Source organism: Phaenicophaeus curvirostris, chromosome 9 (assembly GCF_032191515.1).
Source record: "Phaenicophaeus curvirostris isolate KB17595 chromosome 9, BPBGC_Pcur_1.0, whole genome shotgun sequence".
NCBI classification, from domain to species: Eukaryota; Metazoa; Chordata; class Aves; order Cuculiformes; family Cuculidae; genus Phaenicophaeus; species Phaenicophaeus curvirostris.
The window spans coordinates 26,643,143-26,664,581 of NC_091400.1; the positions used below are offsets into that span (position 1 = coordinate 26,643,143).

Genomic DNA, 21,439 nt, shown 5'->3' on the forward strand with positions numbered 1-21,439 from the left:
ATCAAATCTTAAAAGCAAACCTTGAATCAACCAAAGTACAAAGATCAGCTAAATTTCCCAGCTCATAATGCAACTACAACAACCCCACAGAAAAGACAGGCTGGAAGTAGTTGAAGCAACAACATCGAGCCATCATGTTCAGCTTTCCCCTTGCAGTATCACTCTACTGATTTACTGAACAGGTAGATTTTTCTTTTCTTGGGGAAGCGGCATTATTTCAGAATATTAAATAATTCATTTATGTAAATACAGAAAGTACTTAAAAGCCTGCACAATGTCTGAACTGACAAGAAAAAAAGAGGGTTCAGAAGGAATGCAAATCCCGTCTAAATGCAGAGCAGTGCAGGGCCGCATGGCAACAATCACATCCCACAGGAGCACAGCCCACATTGGCCACTATTACCAGCAGCCTACTGCATGCCAGTTATTTTCCAGCTTCTGGAAGAGAGTTTCTTTTCTTTACCACAGACACAGAACTCGGATTAAAATCCTAGGATCACAGAAGCTACACCTTCCTTTTAGAATTATAATCATAACTCTTCCCATCGTTTCTCCTGGTTTTGTATTCCTAGAGTGCTGTCTCACTGGCTGCCTTGATTTTACTCTCTAGATGGAATAACCGATGGCACAAAGAACTTCGTAGATTATTTCACGCACTCCTGATACACGTTCTTCTTTGTAAGCAAGGTTAAGTGGAAAAAGTAAGATTAACATTGCAGATTTAAAAGAAAGAGTACCATGATCAGTTAAGGGTTAATAACAACTTCAAACATCCCTCTTTCGGAACATCATAAAGATTTTACTCGTGTTAGGTGTTACGCACATGGCCTTTGCTCACAAAAGCAAAATCACCATAGAACTGCTCAGATTTAAATAGTTAAGGATATTGATCAAGTAATTCTCCTGCATTTTCTGGGTGAACCTTTTAAATGTATCTAGAAGGAAGAAAACACAACAAACACTGGAGCAATGGTGGTAAAATCTCAGCCTGATTCTACCTAAGCATGTTTTACAGGACGGGGATGCTGTTTTAAGTTCATCCATACTTTATTTTGAACTGAAGTTCTCTGAAGCGCTGCAATGCTCCAGTGGTACGTGTCAAGCTGAAACTGGATTTTCAAGACCACATTTTGGCATGCTAATGCATTGCTTGATTTCTAAATGAAAACCATCAGGTGTTCAAAAATGTGAATTATAAATAAATTTGAAACTAGTTTTAGTCCCTTATGTTTGAATATATTTGACAGTTTTTAAACCAAACATGGCAGTAGTGCACAAAGAACCTACTTCAGCTGCCACACGGCCTTCCAAAAAAAGCCGATACCCCCAAACTTAGTTTGCTTTCTTTACCCGATTATCAGAGAACCAATTTTTTACAGCTCTTAAAAGTTTCTGATTTGCCTTTATGTCCCCAGGCTCACTGAATTACTGGACTTCTAAGAGAGGTATTAGATAAGACAATAACATTTCCCTGCTGATAACAGCTTGAAGTGTACGTCAGCATGATACTTGTTGTCATCTGTTGGCAAGTAAGATTTTTAAGTAGTAGCATATAAACCTGATACACTGGAGGTCTTGGACTTAAATAATTGCCAGATATGAGCAATAGATTTTCATAGCCTGATGAGAGCTCTGCTTTCTGAAATAGACAGTAGCTTTTATAAGTTCACAGAGTCTTTAAATTTGGAAGAGACCTCAGGAGGTGTCTCAGCTAACCTCCTGCTTAAAGCTGTGCCAGCCTTGAGGTCAGACCGGGTTGCTCCGTGTTTTATCCAATGGTATCTTGAAAACCTTGAAGAATGAAGGAGTGTAGGCTGCCTCCCCGGAGAATCTGCTGCTTTTCGAAGGGGCAGAAAAGGGTAAAATGGTCCATGCCAATCCGGTGCAGGAGATAAGAGACATTTGAATTGGAAGTAAATTTTAGTATTTCAAGGTGACATTTTTATTCTTGTTACTCATTGAAATTACGATTCACACCAATTAGCCTGTATTGATACATAACTACAAATCAATTTATAGTTTCCAAGCCTCACACTGCTTCCCTCCTCCTTATGAAAGGAATGTGAAGTTAAAGTGAAATGGATAAAGGCTCAGTCAAGAAATAGTATTATATTACCTGTAAGATGGCCATGCAAGTAGCATCAGCAAATAATGGCTATCTTTAAACTTATTTATTAGCTCCTTATATGCAAATTATAATTAATTGTTGCTTAACTGTCATCTTCAAGACAACAAGGAAAATACAGCTTTTTAATGGAAGAGCAGATTTATCCTAGAAGATAACAAAAGAGATCTGTGTCTAATTCTTACACCAACAGCTTCAACATGAAGAGTGCTTGTCTGTGGTTCAGGAGGTCCATCCATGGTTCTGTGATTAACACAAACAAACTACAGCTGCTTAAATGAGTAGCCTTCAGTTAAAAAAGTATGCATCCATTAACCATATTGTGAAAACGTGCCTTCTGCCTGCTTAAGCAGCCTGAATTTAAAGATTTTCTGTGATAAACTATCTGTCTCTGGTAGGTTTCTAGAGATCTCCGACCTTCAAAAGTGATTTAAAAGCTCACAGTGCTATGACTCACACATTCATAAAGGTTTCTGGAGTTTTTAGGCAACTCTTTATAACTCAATAGCTCAATTCTAGAACGGCTCATCTGACTGGCAGCATTCTCAGCGTTCAAATCTCCATCTGTCTTCACCTAATCAGACAGTTTCACAGGATAACAAGAACAAAAAACAAAGGAAATTTTATTTCTGAAAAAGAGCCATTTCTTAAAACTGGAAAATTCGTAGCTTTGACATTTTAAAACTGGGATGTCTTCTTTAGGACTCCCCTTCTGTCGTCCTATTCCAGATACTCAGAAATTATCAATGAACAGAATTTTTTCACTCAAGAGTAAAAATACCTTTCTGATCTTGGGCAGGCAAGAAAGTAAACATGATTAAGATTTTACCAGTGGAGTTCTAGAAGTGATATATGCAACACATCTGTGATTTTATCTTTCTGCATTCCTCCAGAATTGTTCATTAAATGAAAGTCTGTCATTATCTGATTGTTTTCTTTGAAGGGGAAAACCTAGGGCCTTTTGTGACATCAGTGCAAATCTCAATGAAATGTAAATATACTGCAGAAATAAAGAGCATTATATCCAGTGCTACTTCTACATGCAGACTTCAGAAACCTATCATTATCTATTATGTACAATATTACATACAATTATGCAATACAGCATGCACAAGTCTCACTGAAGCCAGCAGGATATCTCTTACACAGGTGTGTAAAAATATACCTCTCATAGCAAGATTCGTATCGGCCCCGAGACATAGACTGATGAAACATGAATAGATGTCCTCTGCCTGGCCAGAGTAGTCACCAAGGCTTCCATTTAACTTCCCCGTTCTGACTAATGGATGCATTTTGGTCCTCAACTGAGAGGAACACTAAAACCGAGTCTACTGAATTTATACACTAAAACAGTGTATAAACAAGCTCAAACATGCACAGTCATTGTTGCTTAGAAAGCAAAGGACTTCCCCTGGTTACAAGAGGCTTTTAACTGTCTACTAAAACAACTACGTAGGGCCCTTTTCTCAGAGATATGTGATCGTTCCAACTAAGAGATTTGTTAGCAAAACAAAGAAGGGCCAAAATAGTACTGATGACATTTAAGATCCTAACCATACCATAGGACTGAATGGAAAAGCAGTGTAAGAATTACTTCTTAAATGCACCGAGTACTCCTAATGTGAAAATTAGGTCCTTTTAAGGTATTTTGATCCAGTGGGAGGTGTCCCTGCCCATGGCAGGGGGGTTGGAACTGGATGATCTTTATGGTCCCTTCCAACCCAAACCACTGTATGATTCAATGATTCTGTGATGGGTACCCACAAATAATGAATTGTCTCAATCACTCATCACTTTGGGATTCTGAAAGTTCATATATAAAACTAGATGTCAACAGCAGTCAACACCCTTGCATCTGTTCTTACCTTCTGTCCCTGGTAGTATTCTGGTGACATTTACCAACTTCATAGTTTAATAGAAACTCAAGCTATGATTAGTGTACTTCCACTCAAAGAAATAGATTTAGATCAGCATTTAATTTTACTTCTTATGTTTTATCATCTCCATATGGGAATTATTTCCCGTATGTGATGCTGATGGCTGTGAACTGACATGTTTACATCCTAAAACTCAACTCTGATCTTCCATTCTGTAACGATTCCATTTTTGCTTTGATTTCAATTATGTGAAGCCACCGAAAATGCTTTCCAGTTTGTACTTGTGCGCAGCATTTAACTGCAGTTTGCTGTGATGCTCTTGAGAAAGGCCGTTATACTTTTTGATGTGTCGCCTCCAAACTTGTGCACCTTATTCATTTCAAATGTCACTTATGGGCGGTTCCTAACTACCTTTAGGTAAGAGAGAGATGGATAATTATAATCTCAAATCTATTGCTGATTGAGTTTTTCCCTCTTTCTGAAGGTGATGTTCAAATAATGACTCTTAAAATCTACTGCTTTCTCCTCCATTAGTCTTGACAAAGTGTTAATGAAAGCAATGAAAAGGCACAGCAGTGAGGCAGTACAGCAGCATTCTCTCTTTCTAGTGATGTTACATTTCCCTGTCAGTGGTCTTTCATTAGTTATGATTAAGAGCATAATAACAGAGGGTCTGTGATTCTTGTGATCCTGTGTTTTCACCAAGAAAAAATGTTTGTCAATGTCACTAGACAAATATTTTCATTTTAAGAGAACAAAACCAGGACAAACCAGCCAGCTGAAATACCTTTGTTCCAAAAGGATCTTTTGTTCACGTATCCTAAATCTGAAACCCGGGTGTTTCCTAGCTTGATTTTAATGTGAAAGATAAACAAGAAGGCTATTCCTTTAAACACATCATGCTTTTCAGGAGTCTCTGCCAAGCTGAAAATCTTAAATCAGAGAGAGTAATACAGACTGAAAACACATTAAGTTAAAAGAAAAAGAAGAGAGCTTTGCAGATATACCTAGACTGAGATGAGATAGCAGATGAAATTGTGGAAGCTGCTAACGACATGTTCCTGGATCCATGGAAAGGCTTAGGCTGTGAAAGAGAGCTGGGGGCTGCAGGCACTCTGCAGAAGACACACGAAAGCACGTACAAAATAATTTAACAGGGACAAAAATAGTGGCATCAGAATCAAGCTTTGTCGGAGTTCAGATAGAAGGGGACTGCTGCCTAGTTACCAGGAACAGGTTTCCTGTAGTGTACAGCTGCAGACTTAGAGATGAGCAGAAACAAGCACACTCCTTTAGGATGTAAGACAGCACACACACATTATGTCAAACCTTAATTCCAGAGTCTTTCAGTAACTAAGACAGACAGTATTTCAGGACAACACTTCTGTTAATGATACATGTTTTTATGTGCAAGATCTGAAGATGTTTGAGCCTTAGCTAAACTTCTTAATATGCACCCAGTAATAGACAAAAGTTCTCCTATTTAAAACACAAATAATTGGCATGATTACTTTAGTAGAGGCATTTATTTTTGAAGCATATATGAGATCATCCATTTTCTTCATGTTACAGCTTCAGCTGAGGGATAAAAATCACTTAAACCGTATCATTATTTCATGTGACGGTGCCTTACAGCAGTTTCAAATTCCAGAACAATACCTTATTTAAACCTCCTTTGTGCTGGCTGGATGATTGGTTTTCTCGTATTGGAATAACAACACTAGAGTCCAGTATGTCATGGTTAGGTAAAAACTGATTAAAACAAGAAACTCAGTAGCTGGCATATAAAAATAACTTTAGTCAACTAGCAAAAATTAAACAAGAAATGAAGCCAAGAGAATATTTCCAGTTCCATTTGCACACATCTAAGGTATGACAGACTACACCTTAGTTCTCAATTATTTAAAGCAGTTTACATTACTGGAGGTCTGTTTTCCCTTGGATTGTTCAAGCATGCCAAAGTATACATCTTTACGAATATTCATGTAGAAGAAAAACCTAAGAGGAAAGAATTATATGCACCAAAGGAATTCACTCCTACTAGCCCCAGAATTACTATAATCTAAGTGACAGCAGTATAAATCCCACGCGTTTCTTCACAGACTGTCTGACAACTTTTAATATACAACTAACTCCTGCTGCACCACACGGGTTACAAACATGTTTCCTCCTTGAAACTCATTTTAGCTCTAGAGCCAGCCCTCAGAGAAAAGAGAGTGGATACATCTACTAGGAATTAATTCACTTAACACCTTACAGAGCATGTCAATCATCACACGCACAGGTTTATTGACATATTACTCATTGTCTGCCGTGTTCACTGACATCTACGATATTGGTAAGCTCAATCATATGAGGAAATGACATTTTCTAATTTTCCATTTCATGTCATGCTGCAGAAACACTATTGAAAGAACCTTCATTCAACTCTGACTGCAAGGATTGGATTGATAAGCGGTGAAAAAACATTTCTAGTTTTAACCCTAGACCAAATTTTTAAAAATGTTAACTGTATTGCAGACTTAAAGCTACTTTTTGTTATTTTATAGGCCAGTTTTATTTTGTAAATTCTTTGCAAATGTGAAAAAAAATACTTCAAAATAAGAAAACACACCAAAATACATAAAAGCATGTAAAATAGGCTTGATACTACATTCTTAAGTCAAGAATGAGTATGCAGCATTTCCAGAGCCACACAAGGGTATCTGCAAAGGACAAAGCAATGAAGCATTACCTTTGGAAGGAGGATGAGAAAGACTCTTGCACTACCGAGGTGGTTGCTGGCGGTGTCATCAGACTGGCTGTATTTGGAGCAGCGGTAGCAGGCTGATGTGCTGAAGCATGTGGTGCAGGAGCAGAGGCAGAACTGGTAGACACCGGAGCATGCTCAACAGGGGTACTAATTAGAGTTAAATTAAATAAAACAAGAAGCATCTTAAGAAGACGATTATTTAAACGTAGAGCATAAAACCTACTATGTTTGAACCTGCAAACATAGTAGCAGGATGTGTTACTGAGGGAACAGCACAGCTATACAAAGAGAAAAATACATTTGTTAGGCCTTCAGATGTGTAGTTAAGACCAAAATGTTTTGGTTAATTTGGTTAATTGAAATGAATAGTAAGAATAATGAAAATCTCTTATCCTATGGCCATTTAAATAACCCACTGAACTACTTGTGTCTTTCATCACCTACTATCAGAGCACCCACTGCTCATTAATATATTTTAGCCTTGCAGCCTCACTCAGATTTGGAAAGAACTACTCATCTCTTACAGGCAGACAAACAAATGGGGCAGTTATCTATTAGACAGCTTTGACTAATAGCGTAGTCAAAGCCATCCACTGCTGAGAAATGAAATCATCTTTCGGGAGGTTCAGTTTGTTGTTTTCCATAAGGTTTTACATCAAATGGGAAAAAAACCCCAAAACTAAGTGGACTTACAAGATTCTTTGCTGACTACTACAATTTTTTTGATCTTAAGTTCCCTGAAACAACGCGTACACTCTTTATTCGCTACTCAATAAGCCTAACAAAAATCACTTGGCCATTTAAAATTAAAAGGGGGTTAAAAAAAGAAAAAGATAGAAACAAGAAAAGACAAAAGCTTAGTTTTGGTTTTAGGCAGATTTTGCTCAGGATTTAATGAATTACTACCCACAGAACAAATAACCCACTGAAAAATACCTAATTGCAATTTGATTTTTCAGATCACTATACTATTTTGGGGCACAGTTCAGTGATAATACAAGCATATGTTCCCCAAGCTTAAGGGATATTTTTCTTGATGCCATATTGTTGGGCTGTAGGCTAATTTTCTGTAGTAGTTATCCTAATACATCTATATATTTTTTTAAATCAGCACTGTTGTACATGACATCATTGCCTTGCCCACGGGTAGTGGCATAAGAAACATAATGAATACATTTTTACTACTTTTGACCCAACTCGTAAGTATACTGCCACATCTCTGGGTTCTTACAAATGACTTCTATTGAGGTGATGGAATTCAGCAATTCTCTTCTCCAGTGTACAAAGAACACCCAAAATATTCTTTTCTGAGCACAGTAAGCATGAAACAACAAAAGAAACCTTACAGTTCCATGACTGGTTTTCAGCCAAACCTTAGTCCTCAAACACTCTTTCTCTCAGCTTTTTTTCCTATGCGAATTTGTCATTGTGCAAATATTTTCTGTCTTTCAGCCATTCTATCCACTATTCTCTTCTGATTCTCTCACAAGCACCAATTCAACAAGATCCTCTGCAGGATCTAGACTGAGTGCTTGGTACCTCAGATCTCATCATACCCCTTGCTCTGCAAGGGACTGTCCCATTTCCCCTCTCCTCCTCCTCTTTCTCCACCTTCTTGTACCGTTCAGAGGTCTAAATGATGGTGCCTTATTTCAGTTGGATATTTTACAGTGCAATTAGCTGAAAGGGAAGAGTGGTTGTTATGCCCACCAATTTCAAAGCTGAACACAACCCACAGCAAAAGGAGAAAATCCTGACGTTCTGCTTTCTCTGTTAATACGTAACAAGTGAGCTCCTGAAAACACTCACCTTGTTTGCAGTTCTGGTTTTCAAATCATTACACCAAAAGTTTTGCAACAGTTTTGCAAAAGTTTGTCCATCATAACGTGCATTTGAAATTCAGCTCAGTTCTTCCATCTTGATGCATTTGCGTTAGGATGTGAGTTCTCCTGCTTAGCTGATCCAGTACAGCATCAGTTACACAGCCAACGCAGCAGAGCCGCTGTGTGTTGTACATCACAGCTGTGGATCGTGGGCTGGACTGGGACCAGGTTTTAATACTTGCAGGATTGTTTTTGCTCTGTCCAACAGTGAGTACTGGAATTGTTACATTAAAAGGGTTAAGTCTCAAATCAATGCTTACACCTCTTTGATGTGGCAAGTGGGAAAGGACTGAAACTATACTGCACAAACATGGAATGTAATGCATGTCCTAAAACAAGAGTTTCATCTATTTTATCCTTCTCTTTTCACTGAAGTGAAAGGGAATTTGTTAAAGATTTAAAAAGAATTAAGACTTCAATACCTTGAATGGAAGAAAACAGTGAAGTAAATTGTTGTAAAGATCTCCAAACTGTTAACCACAACACATACTTTGTGAAGTATATTTAAAAGAAAGAAAAAAGTTAAGAATGTATGTAGACATGGACCTGCATGGAGACAGATTTGAAAGGGACAAACATATAAATAAAATAAACGCAAATATACTAGAATACCTTTTAAAATTGAAAAGAAAACAAATTTTATCTTGCATGCTGTTCGTAACAGTATTTTTTATGTTATTAAAATGTTAGAGGCTTGATCACCTTCCTGTAGGGTAAAATATGTTAATTAGAAGAACAAGGAATTGGAGTAAATACAAACGAACCTTCAAAATTAGGGTGATCTGGTTACATTCAATATATGCAGTTGGTAACTAATTCTCTACACAGTTTTTTAGAAACAACTCAGACTAACTTGACTGTTTATAGTTTAACCACTACAAATTTTAAATAATTTTATTTAGACATTAAAATAAAATAACATGACTTATTTTTAATCAAGATTGCCTCCTTTCTAGATTTCTCAGTCTGAAAGAGTGCAGATAAATGTGAATGCTGCTTTATAAAATAGATCACCTATTATAACAGCTTCGTTATTTCGTACGCTACAGAGCTTTTTGTTGTTAGTTTGTTTTTTCTAATACAGTCATTCTGTACGCTTTTAATCCTGACAGTATTTTACATTTTAAGAAAAAACAAAGAAAATGGATGTTCTCAAACATCTCCATATTTGTGGTGACAAACATAAAATGTGAGTACGTTACACGGATGAAAACACACATCTCTTCTCAGCTGATTGTCACTCATGAAAAGGAACACAGATGAGTAGAGGTTAAGAGAATAACATGGTTAACAACCATAATGAGAAAACACAGCAACAAATGCATTCTAACATTTTAAAAAAATAAGTGCAGACGACACCTTTTCCTCTCAGTAAAGTCCTGTGTTCTGAGACTCTGTCCAGATAACAACTGAGTGGATTATTAAAGCAGTACTTGGTCCCCTTTATGTAATGCATGAAGTTTATTTTTGTTTCAAATCCTCCCAACAGATTTCTTGTAAGGAATTCAAAAAGTAAGGAGCAAAAATAAAAGCTAATAGGAAAAAATTGTCTCTCATTCTATCATTTGTAGGGAAAAAAAGTGTAGGAGAAGGTGTTTAGAGAAAGACATAACACAGAAAAGTTTTACGCTTGCTTATGGGCATGTGTGTAAAAATGAATAATATCAGGTGCTGTTTCTCTGCAGAAAGTGCTTAGTGACTGTTGTCTTTATGTTGTAGGCAAGATCCTTGCAAGTGCCACTTAAAACTCGGAACACACATGAACCAGAAGTTGCTGGAATTTGTAGAACTTGGGACATTCGCCTTTTAGGCAGTAGGCATTTCTGTCTGAAGGAGTTAGAGGCTGTTATTACCAAACCATTCCAAAGCTCCAAGCCAGGTCAGTTATGCAGTTACACGTCACAGGGTACCTTTGGTTACTGGATGAAGTAAGAGGGACTTTCTGGCCAGAAGGGATGAAACTGGCCTCCCTCTGACTTGTACCCGCTCCAAGCCTCTCAGAGCCCTTGGAGGCCACTGGCTGAGCACTGTCAGTGTTGGCATCCAAGGTGCCTGATTTAGGAGGCTGCCAAGTACTGGAGGTCACATACTGTGGCGCACGCGCAGTAGCCGTAGGCCTGGGTAACGAAGATGACAAGGGGGTTTGTAAACAAGGTATTTATTACCATGTTACCCGTTTCCTAGTTAACATCAGGTTTTTGAGGAGAGACAGAATTCCAGGCACAGAAGTAACTGGTGGTTTTATTAAAAAAAAAAAAAAAAAGATATAAAAAAATTCGGAGATAGATGTGCTTAATGCCTACCATAAAAAAGCAGCATTTTAGAATGCTGATAGCTGGCCCTTTTAGACAGCAGTTACCACTTACATGCAGTAAAGCCTTTCAAGAGAGGAAGAAATAAAAACCACTGAACCTCATAACTGAAAAATCACTTTAACTCTAGGTTTAATAATCAAGACTATTTATCTGTCTTTCCTTTTTTCCTGGAAAAATATTTATTTCTGTAAATTCTCTGTGTCCTCTTTGTGTATCCCCAAATTCCTTTTCCCATAGGAAATAACCTGCTATTGCAGATGAAGTCAGGACAAATCATAGAATGGTTTGGATTGGAAGGGACCTTAAAGGCCATCCAGTTCCAACCCCCTTGCCATGTGCGGGGACACCTCCCACTGGACGAGGCTGCTGATAAACTAATAAACTATCAAGACTATCACCCCTTAAGATCAGAAAAGGCTTTAAGAATTTAAAAAGGTATCTTGTGTTAAATCTAGAAATCATATGGCTAGGAATATGAAAATAAGACATATAGCAGAGCTGCTCATGAAATGTTAACGTGTGTTACTTGTTTTTTCAATTTAATTTAAATATACAGTTGCTATATAGCAGTCAAGGCATTTACTTCATTCTTTTTGACATAATTAATTTAAAAATAACAATTTTTCCCTCCTGCACCAAGTGCCATTTGCGATTGCTTGTCTCATTAGTAATGATAATGCTTGCACTTGAATTTTAACTCTATGCAACCTTTGTTCTTTGTTCATTGAGCAGTCTTATGAAAAAAAAACCAAAAATAAAAAGTGGTTGCACATTGCTTAGGCAGGAATCAACAAGATGGAGGAAAGCAGTGAGACAGAGTTCTTTTCATGACAAACTAATAAGAGGCATTTTTTTTTGCTCCATTAAACAATTGGTCGGAGTCACTGATGAAGTACCTGTGTGTTTTAACATATGAACTACTAGAAAACAATTATTTTTTTATATGTAACTGCAAAACGTGCTGAGATCCTTTGGGAGAAAACATCTGAAATTAAAGAACTTACAAAGATACTATCCCATTGAGGAACAATCAAGGTGTTCAAGAATCTGGTATATAGGTGTTCTTAAAATATCAAAAAGATTATTTTATTTATATTTTAAAAACATCTTGAACAATCTAGACAAAGTTTAAAATGGAATTGTTCTTAAAACTTGATCACAAACTGATAATACTTCATTCCAAGAACATTTGGTAAAAGCTTCTTATTTTTCATGTTTATAAGTTCTGAGAAACATGATCCCCACCAGTCCCATCTCAGAGCTTTTTGAAGTCTACATTAGAAAAAAACGCCTAACAAACCCACTTAGCTGAAACTTCTGCATTCATCATCTGCTCAAACAGTGCACAAATTTCATGTTTTTCAAGCAAGAAGAACATGGGAAAAGAGAACTCTCAGTAGGAGGTAAGACAAACACAAACAGCAAATATTACCTGTTTTCTGATGCTGCAGCAACATTTTCCTTGTCTCTGTGAAAGGAGGGGATACAGTGTGAATAAAGTAAATGCAATTGCCAATGATGGCAAAAAACCCAAACAAAAAACAACAGAAAAGGCAAGGAGAAAGATGATGGGTTGGGGAGAAATGTTTGGTTGCAAAAAGCATCCTAGAGTGGTTGCTTATAAATATAGTTGTGAGAAACCTCTTCAGCTCTCCCAAGTGACACACACTAAACATGTAAGTTTACTGTATGCTGCTTCTCAGTTGCAAACGGCTTTGTTTCAGTATTAAAATAAAAAGAAAGAAAATTAGAAGTTACAAATCTGACATTGTATGTACATATATAATTTCAGGCACAGTTTTGGCTTTAGTAAGTTCCTTCTGAAAAGAAAATGTTAAAAATATTCCAGCAGAACATATTCAGATGCCAACTAAGTGGTAAAAAAAAAAAAAAAAAAGATTTGGGCAGTTCTCAAGGATCCAGCATTTTGAAGTGATGAGCAGCAAAATGGTGAACAAAGACTCATCAAGATAGATTCTATGTATCTGGCATCCCTTAAAAAGTCTGTCCTACCTAAGAAGGTACTAGTTTCCTCTAAGTCTGATTAGAAGCAAGTGAAATCACTCCTTCACTGAGATGAGGAGCAACTCAGCCTCAACTTCAGTGACAGAATTAGGCAGTTCTTCTGTAAATACACATACATGCTTACAAAAATAAGTGATCCATTTAAGTGCAAGCAATTGTGTATCTGTAACAAGTTAAGACATAGGTATTTTCATAACACCCTGCCCCGATGGTGTTCAGGGCCAGGCTGGATGAGGCTCTGAGCAACCTGACCAAGTGTCCCTACCCATGGCAGAGGGGTAGGAACTGGATCTTTACAGTCCCTTCCAACCCAAACCATTCCATGATTCCATAAAGGACGTAATCCTTTAGCCTTAGACTCCTAAATTTGAAATCTAATTAAGTTATTGAAAAAGTCTCAACATTTAGCAATTTAGTGGGTGGTTGTGTCCTTTCCTATTGAAGGAATTTTGCTGGAATTTCAACATGTTTAATGTTGAAATATGCCAAATGAGAACATTTTTCTTAACTGGGATCTAGAACTACAGAACACAATGCAAATGTCCTCATTTACCCAACTGAACCTTCTTTCTTAAGAGTCCTTTCAGAAAAAGGAATACATCTATTTGCCTATGTGGATTTGTTGGACGCCAGTCATTATCTTGCGTTATATTTGGATGGCTAGTCTTAGGTTTCCACATTATTGGTATTATTTCATATATTTCTGTGTTTATGCATGTACATGTATACGTAGATGTACAGTCACATGCTCTTTCCTTAGTTTAGCTCCAATAAAGTTACAAAAAAGCCAGTCCAGTTTACATAAGCAAAAGTTTGGGCAAAGGTGTTCTCTAGCAATTTTTAAAACATCTGACTAAAACGTAACCTCCAAAGTACATGAATTGAAGCCAGATTTTGAAATGCAGATGTAGATCTGAAATGACCCTCAGATCATATGTGGCTGTCTGACTGCTATTATGGTCAGAATGGAAGAACCTGCCTTGAAAGAAAATACCCCAATAACCACTCTAAAGCAATGAGAAACCAAACACTATCTTTATGGTAATCAAGCCATGAGTTCACTGGAATGCCAGGTATAGGAAAGCCACAATGAAACCAAGTAGAGAAGGATGGATTAGGAGCTGTGCTTGCGTGCGGGGGCAGTGTTAGTACACCAAGAACCATAATCATGCGAGAACGTTAAAAAAACACTGTCACAGCCTGAAAAGAATAAAGCTTTGTTTATTGCCAGTGTTACCAAGTACTCTATGAGAAATTATAGTCAAGACCAAAAGCAGGCAGCTGGGTCAAGCAGAAGCAGCACTTGGCCTCTGTTGTTACTATTAATCTGATCCAAACTTTTCTGCCTCACTTGCTGTGGCTCTACTGAAGAATGAAAAATGTCACTTGGCTTTGAGGTCAGGATTTCACAAAAGCTTTTCCCGTAAGTGTACAAGCACAGGATAACGTTGAGTGATGATGCCAGGGGAGTTGTGAAGGTTAAAAGGGAAGTATAGTAAAAATACTTCCACAGAATAAAGCAAAGGAAAAGGCAGAAAGTAAAGGGAAACACGAGTTCAAAGGCACACAATACTGCTTCCCAGTTTTGATTCCAGGAATTCTTTCTCTTCCCAGTCAACAGAAATAATTCCCATTTGGCTAATGGTGAGAAAAGCTCAAGATCAGATCTATCTCTTATTGGCAATTCTTGCATTTGAAGGAACAGTCTATTGGGTTCCCAGCCTTTACAATCAAATATTTTTTTTTTGCTGACTAAATGTAGAATTGTAACTTTTGAGTCAAATACATACCTGGGGCAGGCTCAGTTAAGCCGATGCTTTCATAATATCAAAGAATTTGGCTCAGAATATTATCAGCAGTTCGTATCTCTGTGGCTACAGAGGCTGCTGAGATAACTGACAGTATTGGATAGTAGTTTTGAGCTGTCTGGGCGAGATTTAATATTAATTTTTTTGTGTCTGCAGCCCTTTCAGTCCCCAGCTGAAATGGCTTTTGAGAGAAGGGCCTTTGTCAACAACTGTTCCAAGAGAGCAGTGCAACTCCCACAGATTTTATTACATATTGGACATGTATCTCAAACAAGATTTACTTATGCAATTTACTGTCTTCTCTATCACCTAGTGTATTATACAATGTAAATTTTTAGATGTGTCCTTACAGAAATATGTTATGCGATATGGTCATAAAGCCCAAGTGAATGAGATTATAGGAAGAGTGTCTTTCCCTCCCACGCACTAGCAAAAATTGTTATACTTCGAGTAATTAAATGTAAAATTCATTTGTAAGCCAAGCTTGTGTCTGCTACTGGATCCTAAAAAGAGCCTGAAGAAACTTCAGAGAATTTCCAGTACATGAGGCTGTTGAATCTGAACTGTATGTAGTGGACATTGAAATGTTTTCCCATTCTATTTTATTTCTGGAAACCAAATATATGAGATTCCCAAACAAACACGTATGCGTAACAGGAGGTGACCTGAGACGTGGAGCTCGTGTACCTTCCAGCTAACTTCTCCTTAGGGAATCACAGAGCTAGACTTGCTCTCTTCAATACTCTCTATTCTGCTAAAGTGTTGTAGAGACAGAATCATTTGATGTGTAATCTGATGACATAAGGAACATGAGGCATCCTGAGAGACCACATGGTCCTTCAGTTCTTCTGTCTTTCAGTACTAAAGCAATAAGGGAACACTATAATTGTGGGTTTTTTCTCCATATTCTCATGGAGAAAGACTATTTTCTCATTTTACAGATGAGGAACTAAAACTTAATAGAATTGCTTATGGTCAAAAAGAAGGTCCGTGGCAGGGCAAAGAACTGAAATAAGCTCTCCTGTATCCCAACTGAGTATTTAAAATACCAGCCCACCCTCTTTAATAAGAGATTGTGGATAGTTTTATAGATGTCACTATTCTGTTTATCAGTATTTTCCTGTATTGATCACTCAGCAGTCTTCTATAGAACCCGATAGATATATACTGGCCTTTGTTTCAAAGAGGAAATAAAGACTTGCATATGATTAGGGTCTATATTTATTGAAATTAAAAAGGCTGGGTTTTAATAGTATGTTGTGGATTTGCAGAATTTATCCTTGCTAGACTTATAATAGCTAACATGAACTTATATTTACATAAACATATTTCCCAACAAATAAAATTTCCTTTTAAGAAGTGGAAGTGACAAAATACTTCTTAGAAAATTCTTATAGAGTGTCTGGGAGTAACGTTTTGTCACAGCTTTTACAGAACTGCCTTCTAAACACTTTTGTCTCAAATGCATGAGATACTGACGTTGTTGGACACTTGATTCTGAGCTGGATTCACTGCTGTGTTGATCCAGTGAGCCTATTTCTACCTTTCTGTGGTTGCAGCTGAGAATTTTTCCATGGTCACTTGAATATAAAACTCTTGAGATTACCTTTTTTACCCCCAAGCTATATTTTTTTATCTTAAAGACACCACAAGACATACATAGAAATAATAGGCAGTTAACTGGAGAGGACAGAAGACAACTATCATGCTGTTTTAGTTAAAACTTTAGTTTGTAATCAGGAAAAATAGGAGAAGAGCTAAATCTCTCTTTTTCAGCCACTGTCGTTAAGAATGTGAGCAGCCCACGCTGAAACAATTGCAATATGTCCTACTAGTGCATCTGCTTTCCAAAACAGGGAAATACGTTTCTCCCAGAAGGTATCCTGGTTTGTGCAGACAGCGCCACAGAATAAGAAAGGCATTATCATATATTCAGTGGAAGGAAAAAAATCCAACCAGCAACTCATTCTCAACAGGTAGAGAACTCAATCAAAGCAGCTGGCTAGAAAAAGAAAGCAAGTACTTCCTATGGATGCATTTTAGTGGCATCTACTGGTGATGCTGTTACATTTAGCAGTCAAATAATAAATGCAGCTGAAAATACAGCAGCATTAGTGTTGGTGAAAGTTAACTTTTTCCCCAAGATTTACATAGTGATGTTTGCCATGCAATATATATTCCAGTTTAATAAGAACAAAGACCACAAAATTCCAAGTCTGTGGAGCAATTTGAGCTGGGAGATATTTCAGATAGTTATTCCCTATCTTGGCCTTGAGTGTGCAATTGGATTTAACTGAATGGCTCCTTCTAGGTTTTCGTAGCTGTGCTGGCAAAGTGCAGGTATCTGCCACTGGGCACCTGAACACAGGATCAGGGCTTCCAGCTTGTATCTGTGACCATTCTTGATAAAACCAACGCACAGCAAGCTGAGAGGTATTGTACACCAGGAAATTCCCCTTTCACTGAAGTGTTCTTTCATGACTTCACTTTTCCCTGGGAAGCTGAGAGAAGAACCAGAACCCATAGGTCTTAATTTAGGATGGAAATTTTTTAGAGCTACTTTTTAATTAGTGTGCATTGATAAGAAAATTCATACTTTGTCTACACAGTATTACTCAAAATTTGAAGCTACATCTGAAACAGTGATGCGTCTTTTCTATTCAGTTTCTGAACCAAATAAGTAAGGGGAATGAATTAGAGCAGTTGTCTGTCTTTCAGAATGTGGATTACGTTTTATTTCATAAATACTCCTAAGGATTTTCTTACTTTCCCTCTCTCTCACTTGTAATCAGATAACATTCTGGATCAACTACAGCAAATGCTTACATGGAAATGAACTCTGAGGAAGTTATTAGTATTTAGGGTAATTTTGCTGACATTAATGTAATTTAGAAGCAGAATGAAAGGCAGCTGTGCCAGTGCTATGCTATCAGCTGGTTCTCCAGCTCACCCTAAACAAAGCTCTGGTACTCAGAGCACAGTCGAGCACATCTGGGCCACGCATGCTCGTTGGAAAGCCTGCTACATGCAAGAACTGTCTCTTCGTTGGGCTGAAGGCAATGGTAGGGAGCAGCCAGAGAGGAAGGTAGCACTGGTACTTTGGTTAGCCACCTACACGAGTGCAAGAATGCATATGAGAATCTTAAAGGTCACACAGTAGGGATGAAAGTGATGTTAATTTCTGCCCATGCAAAAATTAAGTGCTAGACAGGAACATGCATAAGATTGAGATGGTAAAGATGAGACGTTAAATACAGGTCAGTACACACAGCCACACTCAAAATTGACTCTGGAGCTTTAACAAGCTCTGTTAACTTATGCATTACTTTCTCTGTGAACTGTTTTGAGAAAAGCTTAGTGGTATTTGCCAATTTCATTTGGAGGCCTCGCTCTTTCAATTTTAAATGAGTACATTCAAGCAGCTACACCATGCCTTACAGCCACTGTCTTTGATCAATTGGTTCTACAGAGATCTGGCTTGAAAAGAAGAAATGATCTCTAAATTAATTTTTCCTCACAGAACTTCCAGGAGTATTTTGGAGAAGACAGACATCATATGATCTATTCTCCATTCATGTTTCACTCTGAATTCCATAGATAATTGAGTTACTTCACTCCTACATTTTTGTCACTATTTAGGTGCTAAAAGGTAAGTGAGGATTGGAATATATTAAACTGATGTGCTTATTAATCTTCATTGCAGTTACATTCCTTAAATGAAAGGGCCACCCTGTAGGACTTTGCTTTATTCATGGGCTGTTGTGGAAAAAGAAGATATCTTTCAAAAGGATTTTGCCAATCTGATTAGCAAATAGATAGGAAGTTTTTGGCAATTGGGCAGGTCATCATTGCTCAGTTCTGGCAAATGAAGGATGGGGAATCAGCTGCTTTGTCTTGTCTTGGTGGTGTCAGATGGGTTTGATAAGCAGTGGTACAACAAAGAAAGTTATTATGCTTGAGAGTAAGTTTTAGTCAGTTTTTTTGTGTACATTGCAGAAAGCTGTTGTTTAAAGGCTAACTGATTAAAGAAAGGAATTATCTGGTACTACCATGTACTCTATCTTTTTAACTTCGCAAACTAAAATTTGTGCAAGTATTGACACATCTTCTAATAGTCCCAGTCACCAAAACTCACAAAGAAGCCACAAAATCAACTCGGTCCCTGTGGGAACCTGAGCGCGCAAGTGAAAAAAATGGTGTCCCCTCACGTACCCCTGAAGGCGGCTCCAGAGAGCTCTGGAATACGCAAGTATTAGGCTTTTCAAAAGTGATAGAGTCATCCCTAAAATACTTGTTCCTTGCTACCCCACTCAGTTGTGCTTAACAAGAGAGAAACTAAAATGAGAAGTATGCTACCTCTAGATTTATTACAAAGCAGAAACTTATTCTCCTTCCCATTCAGGCAGGCATGAAAAAAGGGAGCAAAGGAAAGAGCCACAGAAACTTCCTCCTTTTGCAATTCCTTCATGCATGAAAGGTCAAGAAGAGAGGTCAAGTTCTCATGCCTACTTTCCTAAAGCCACACTCTAGCCACGTTTCATCAGCGCACGCTTCATGCGGTCAATATTCCTGCAGCAAACTAAGCACTGTAGGAGGTGAGGAGGACAGTATTTGAGTAGAAGGCAAGGCAGCAGTATTCAGGGAACAGGTTAGTTTAGATCAAACGGTCTTGTATCACAGCAGAAAAGGAGCATTTCCCTGTGTCACAACCAGACAAGCAGATTTACCTGGAAGGCCTTTTGGGTTTTATTTCTTACTGGCATCAGCTTTGCTGTATCTTCATTAAATGCTTATAACCCTATGCTTTACTGGCAATACTGGGGAGGGCATGGGTTAATATCACTATCGTCATCCTGTATTTACTTCATTTTTGGCATGGAGACTATTTAGAAGACAGGATTGTTATCAACCATTGTCCTCTGCTCAGCAGAACAGTCACAGCAAAATACATTCAGCATGGGACTGGTATACCCGCCTATCACTAGTCTTATACTAAAAGCATTACAGGACTCGTTGAGTCTCCAATCAAAAACCTATCATAAGCCTTGCTGTCATTAACTGAGACTAATTTTCCTAGGCAAAACAGCAGACTTCTGAAAACGGGCAAGAAGCCCTGCAAGACGGGGTCGATCAATCAGAAGGAACACACAGTGAGATGTGCCTGGATATATTAAAAACAGGGCATAACCAGGCCAGATGAGCTTTTGCTAGAACAAAGCAAGTGGTTTCCAACAGCTATTCATGATTTCTTATCAGGCCTGAGTGTGTTACAGTCTATAGCAATGAGATGTAGTAGAATGAAAAATCCAACCCCATTTCTCCACCTTACAGGAAAAGTCTGTCTCCCACTCAGGAGATAAAACTAAGGCCTTTTAATAGTTACATAAAGAGAGATCTGCAACATGAATTTTCTGGGCTTGAAGATTACCATGACAACATAAAGGCAGATTTTTGAGGAGTAAGAGTTAAGAAATTACTAGTCTAGATATAAATAAGAAACTGGATAAAAAAATTTAACTGGCATTTTAGTAAACAAAGCCCATAACTTGAGTGACTTTTTGAGAGGGTCTGGACTAAGCAGTAGAAAAATGCTGTAGTAAAACCCCTTGCCTTACTGACAGCACCTTCAGAAAAGGTCTTTATCATTGCAAAAGTTCCACAAGTTATCAACTACTGAACATTTTTTCTATTTTTTTTTCTGTAATTATATAAAGAATTTAAATGCTACAAGCTTGGAGAGTGTTTAGATTCCATTTTGTATCCTCCAGGAAAAAGGATTACAGCTATTTTTCTACCCAACTACATGGTTTACATGCAAGGAGTTTTTATCATTAAATCCACTGAAGCAGAACTAAGGGGAAGGGGTTCCTTAATTACATGGGCATTACTTTCATATCTGAACAAACTACGCTTTTCTGATTATTGAAGAATATCTTTGAAAATAACATTAAGTGTAAGCATTGAGATACAACCTAAACATTTTCTTTTCCATTATTGTACATGCACAAGGACTATTTGAAACAAATAGTACCTATGTTATGTTCACAAAACATTGAGGATACACAATTGCTAAGTAAGTGAAAATACTGTATTACTTATTCAGAAAACTTACTTGAAAATTGGAACTGGAATATTTTTTATGTAGGTACATTTGATGTTTATGAAAACTCTTCATTACCTAGTGATATTTTAAATTCTATCAAAATGTCCTATATATAAATTAAATTCACCCACTCTGAATCAAAGTTTGATCTTGGCAACATATAGGAAAAGTTAAAATGTTGCTTTTATTTCATGCAGTTATGCCATTTTTCTGCAGGCACTGATAAAATGCTACGATCAGAATCATATTTCCCTCAAGGAAAATATAAACGAATGTTGTGCATTGAGTGGCATGCTTCCTGAATTATGATTGTACTTCAATAAGACAAGAGAAATGCATTTTAAAACAAACCAGTGCTCATGTACTCTTAATATTAAAAAAAAGACTTTTTGTTTCAAGTAGGATAGCTAGATTTCTTTTCCTTTAAACACTCCAGTATTTGGTTGATCCAAAAATAATCCCCCATGAACAGAAGCCTTTCCTTCCTTCTATAAGACAGAAAAACAGCAGGAGTTTGAATGAACTTTGTTCTTGTATGGATAGCTGATATA

General features: G+C 37.5%; 1 protein-coding gene across 12 annotated transcripts in view; it reads right to left on the minus strand.

Annotated features, from left to right (window-relative positions):
• The window catches only part of LDB3 (LIM domain binding 3), a 120,599-nt gene that overhangs the window by 20,419 nt on the left and 78,741 nt on the right, over positions 1-21,439 (minus strand). For 5 of the 12 annotated variants that reach the window (XM_069863489.1, XM_069863493.1, XM_069863488.1 and 2 more), the window contains 4 exons: positions 12,385-12,420; positions 10,548-10,754; positions 6,737-6,901; positions 5,010-5,117 (listed from right to left, as the gene is read on the minus strand). In XM_069863489.1, coding sequence (XP_069719590.1) covers positions 5,010-5,117; positions 6,737-6,901; positions 10,548-10,754; positions 12,385-12,420 — 516 coding nt within the window. The remainder of the gene's footprint in view (positions 1-5,009; positions 5,118-6,736; positions 6,902-10,547; positions 10,755-12,384; positions 12,421-21,439) is intronic. The other 7 variants (XM_069863496.1, XM_069863494.1, XM_069863491.1 and 4 more) reach the window with 4 other exon arrangements.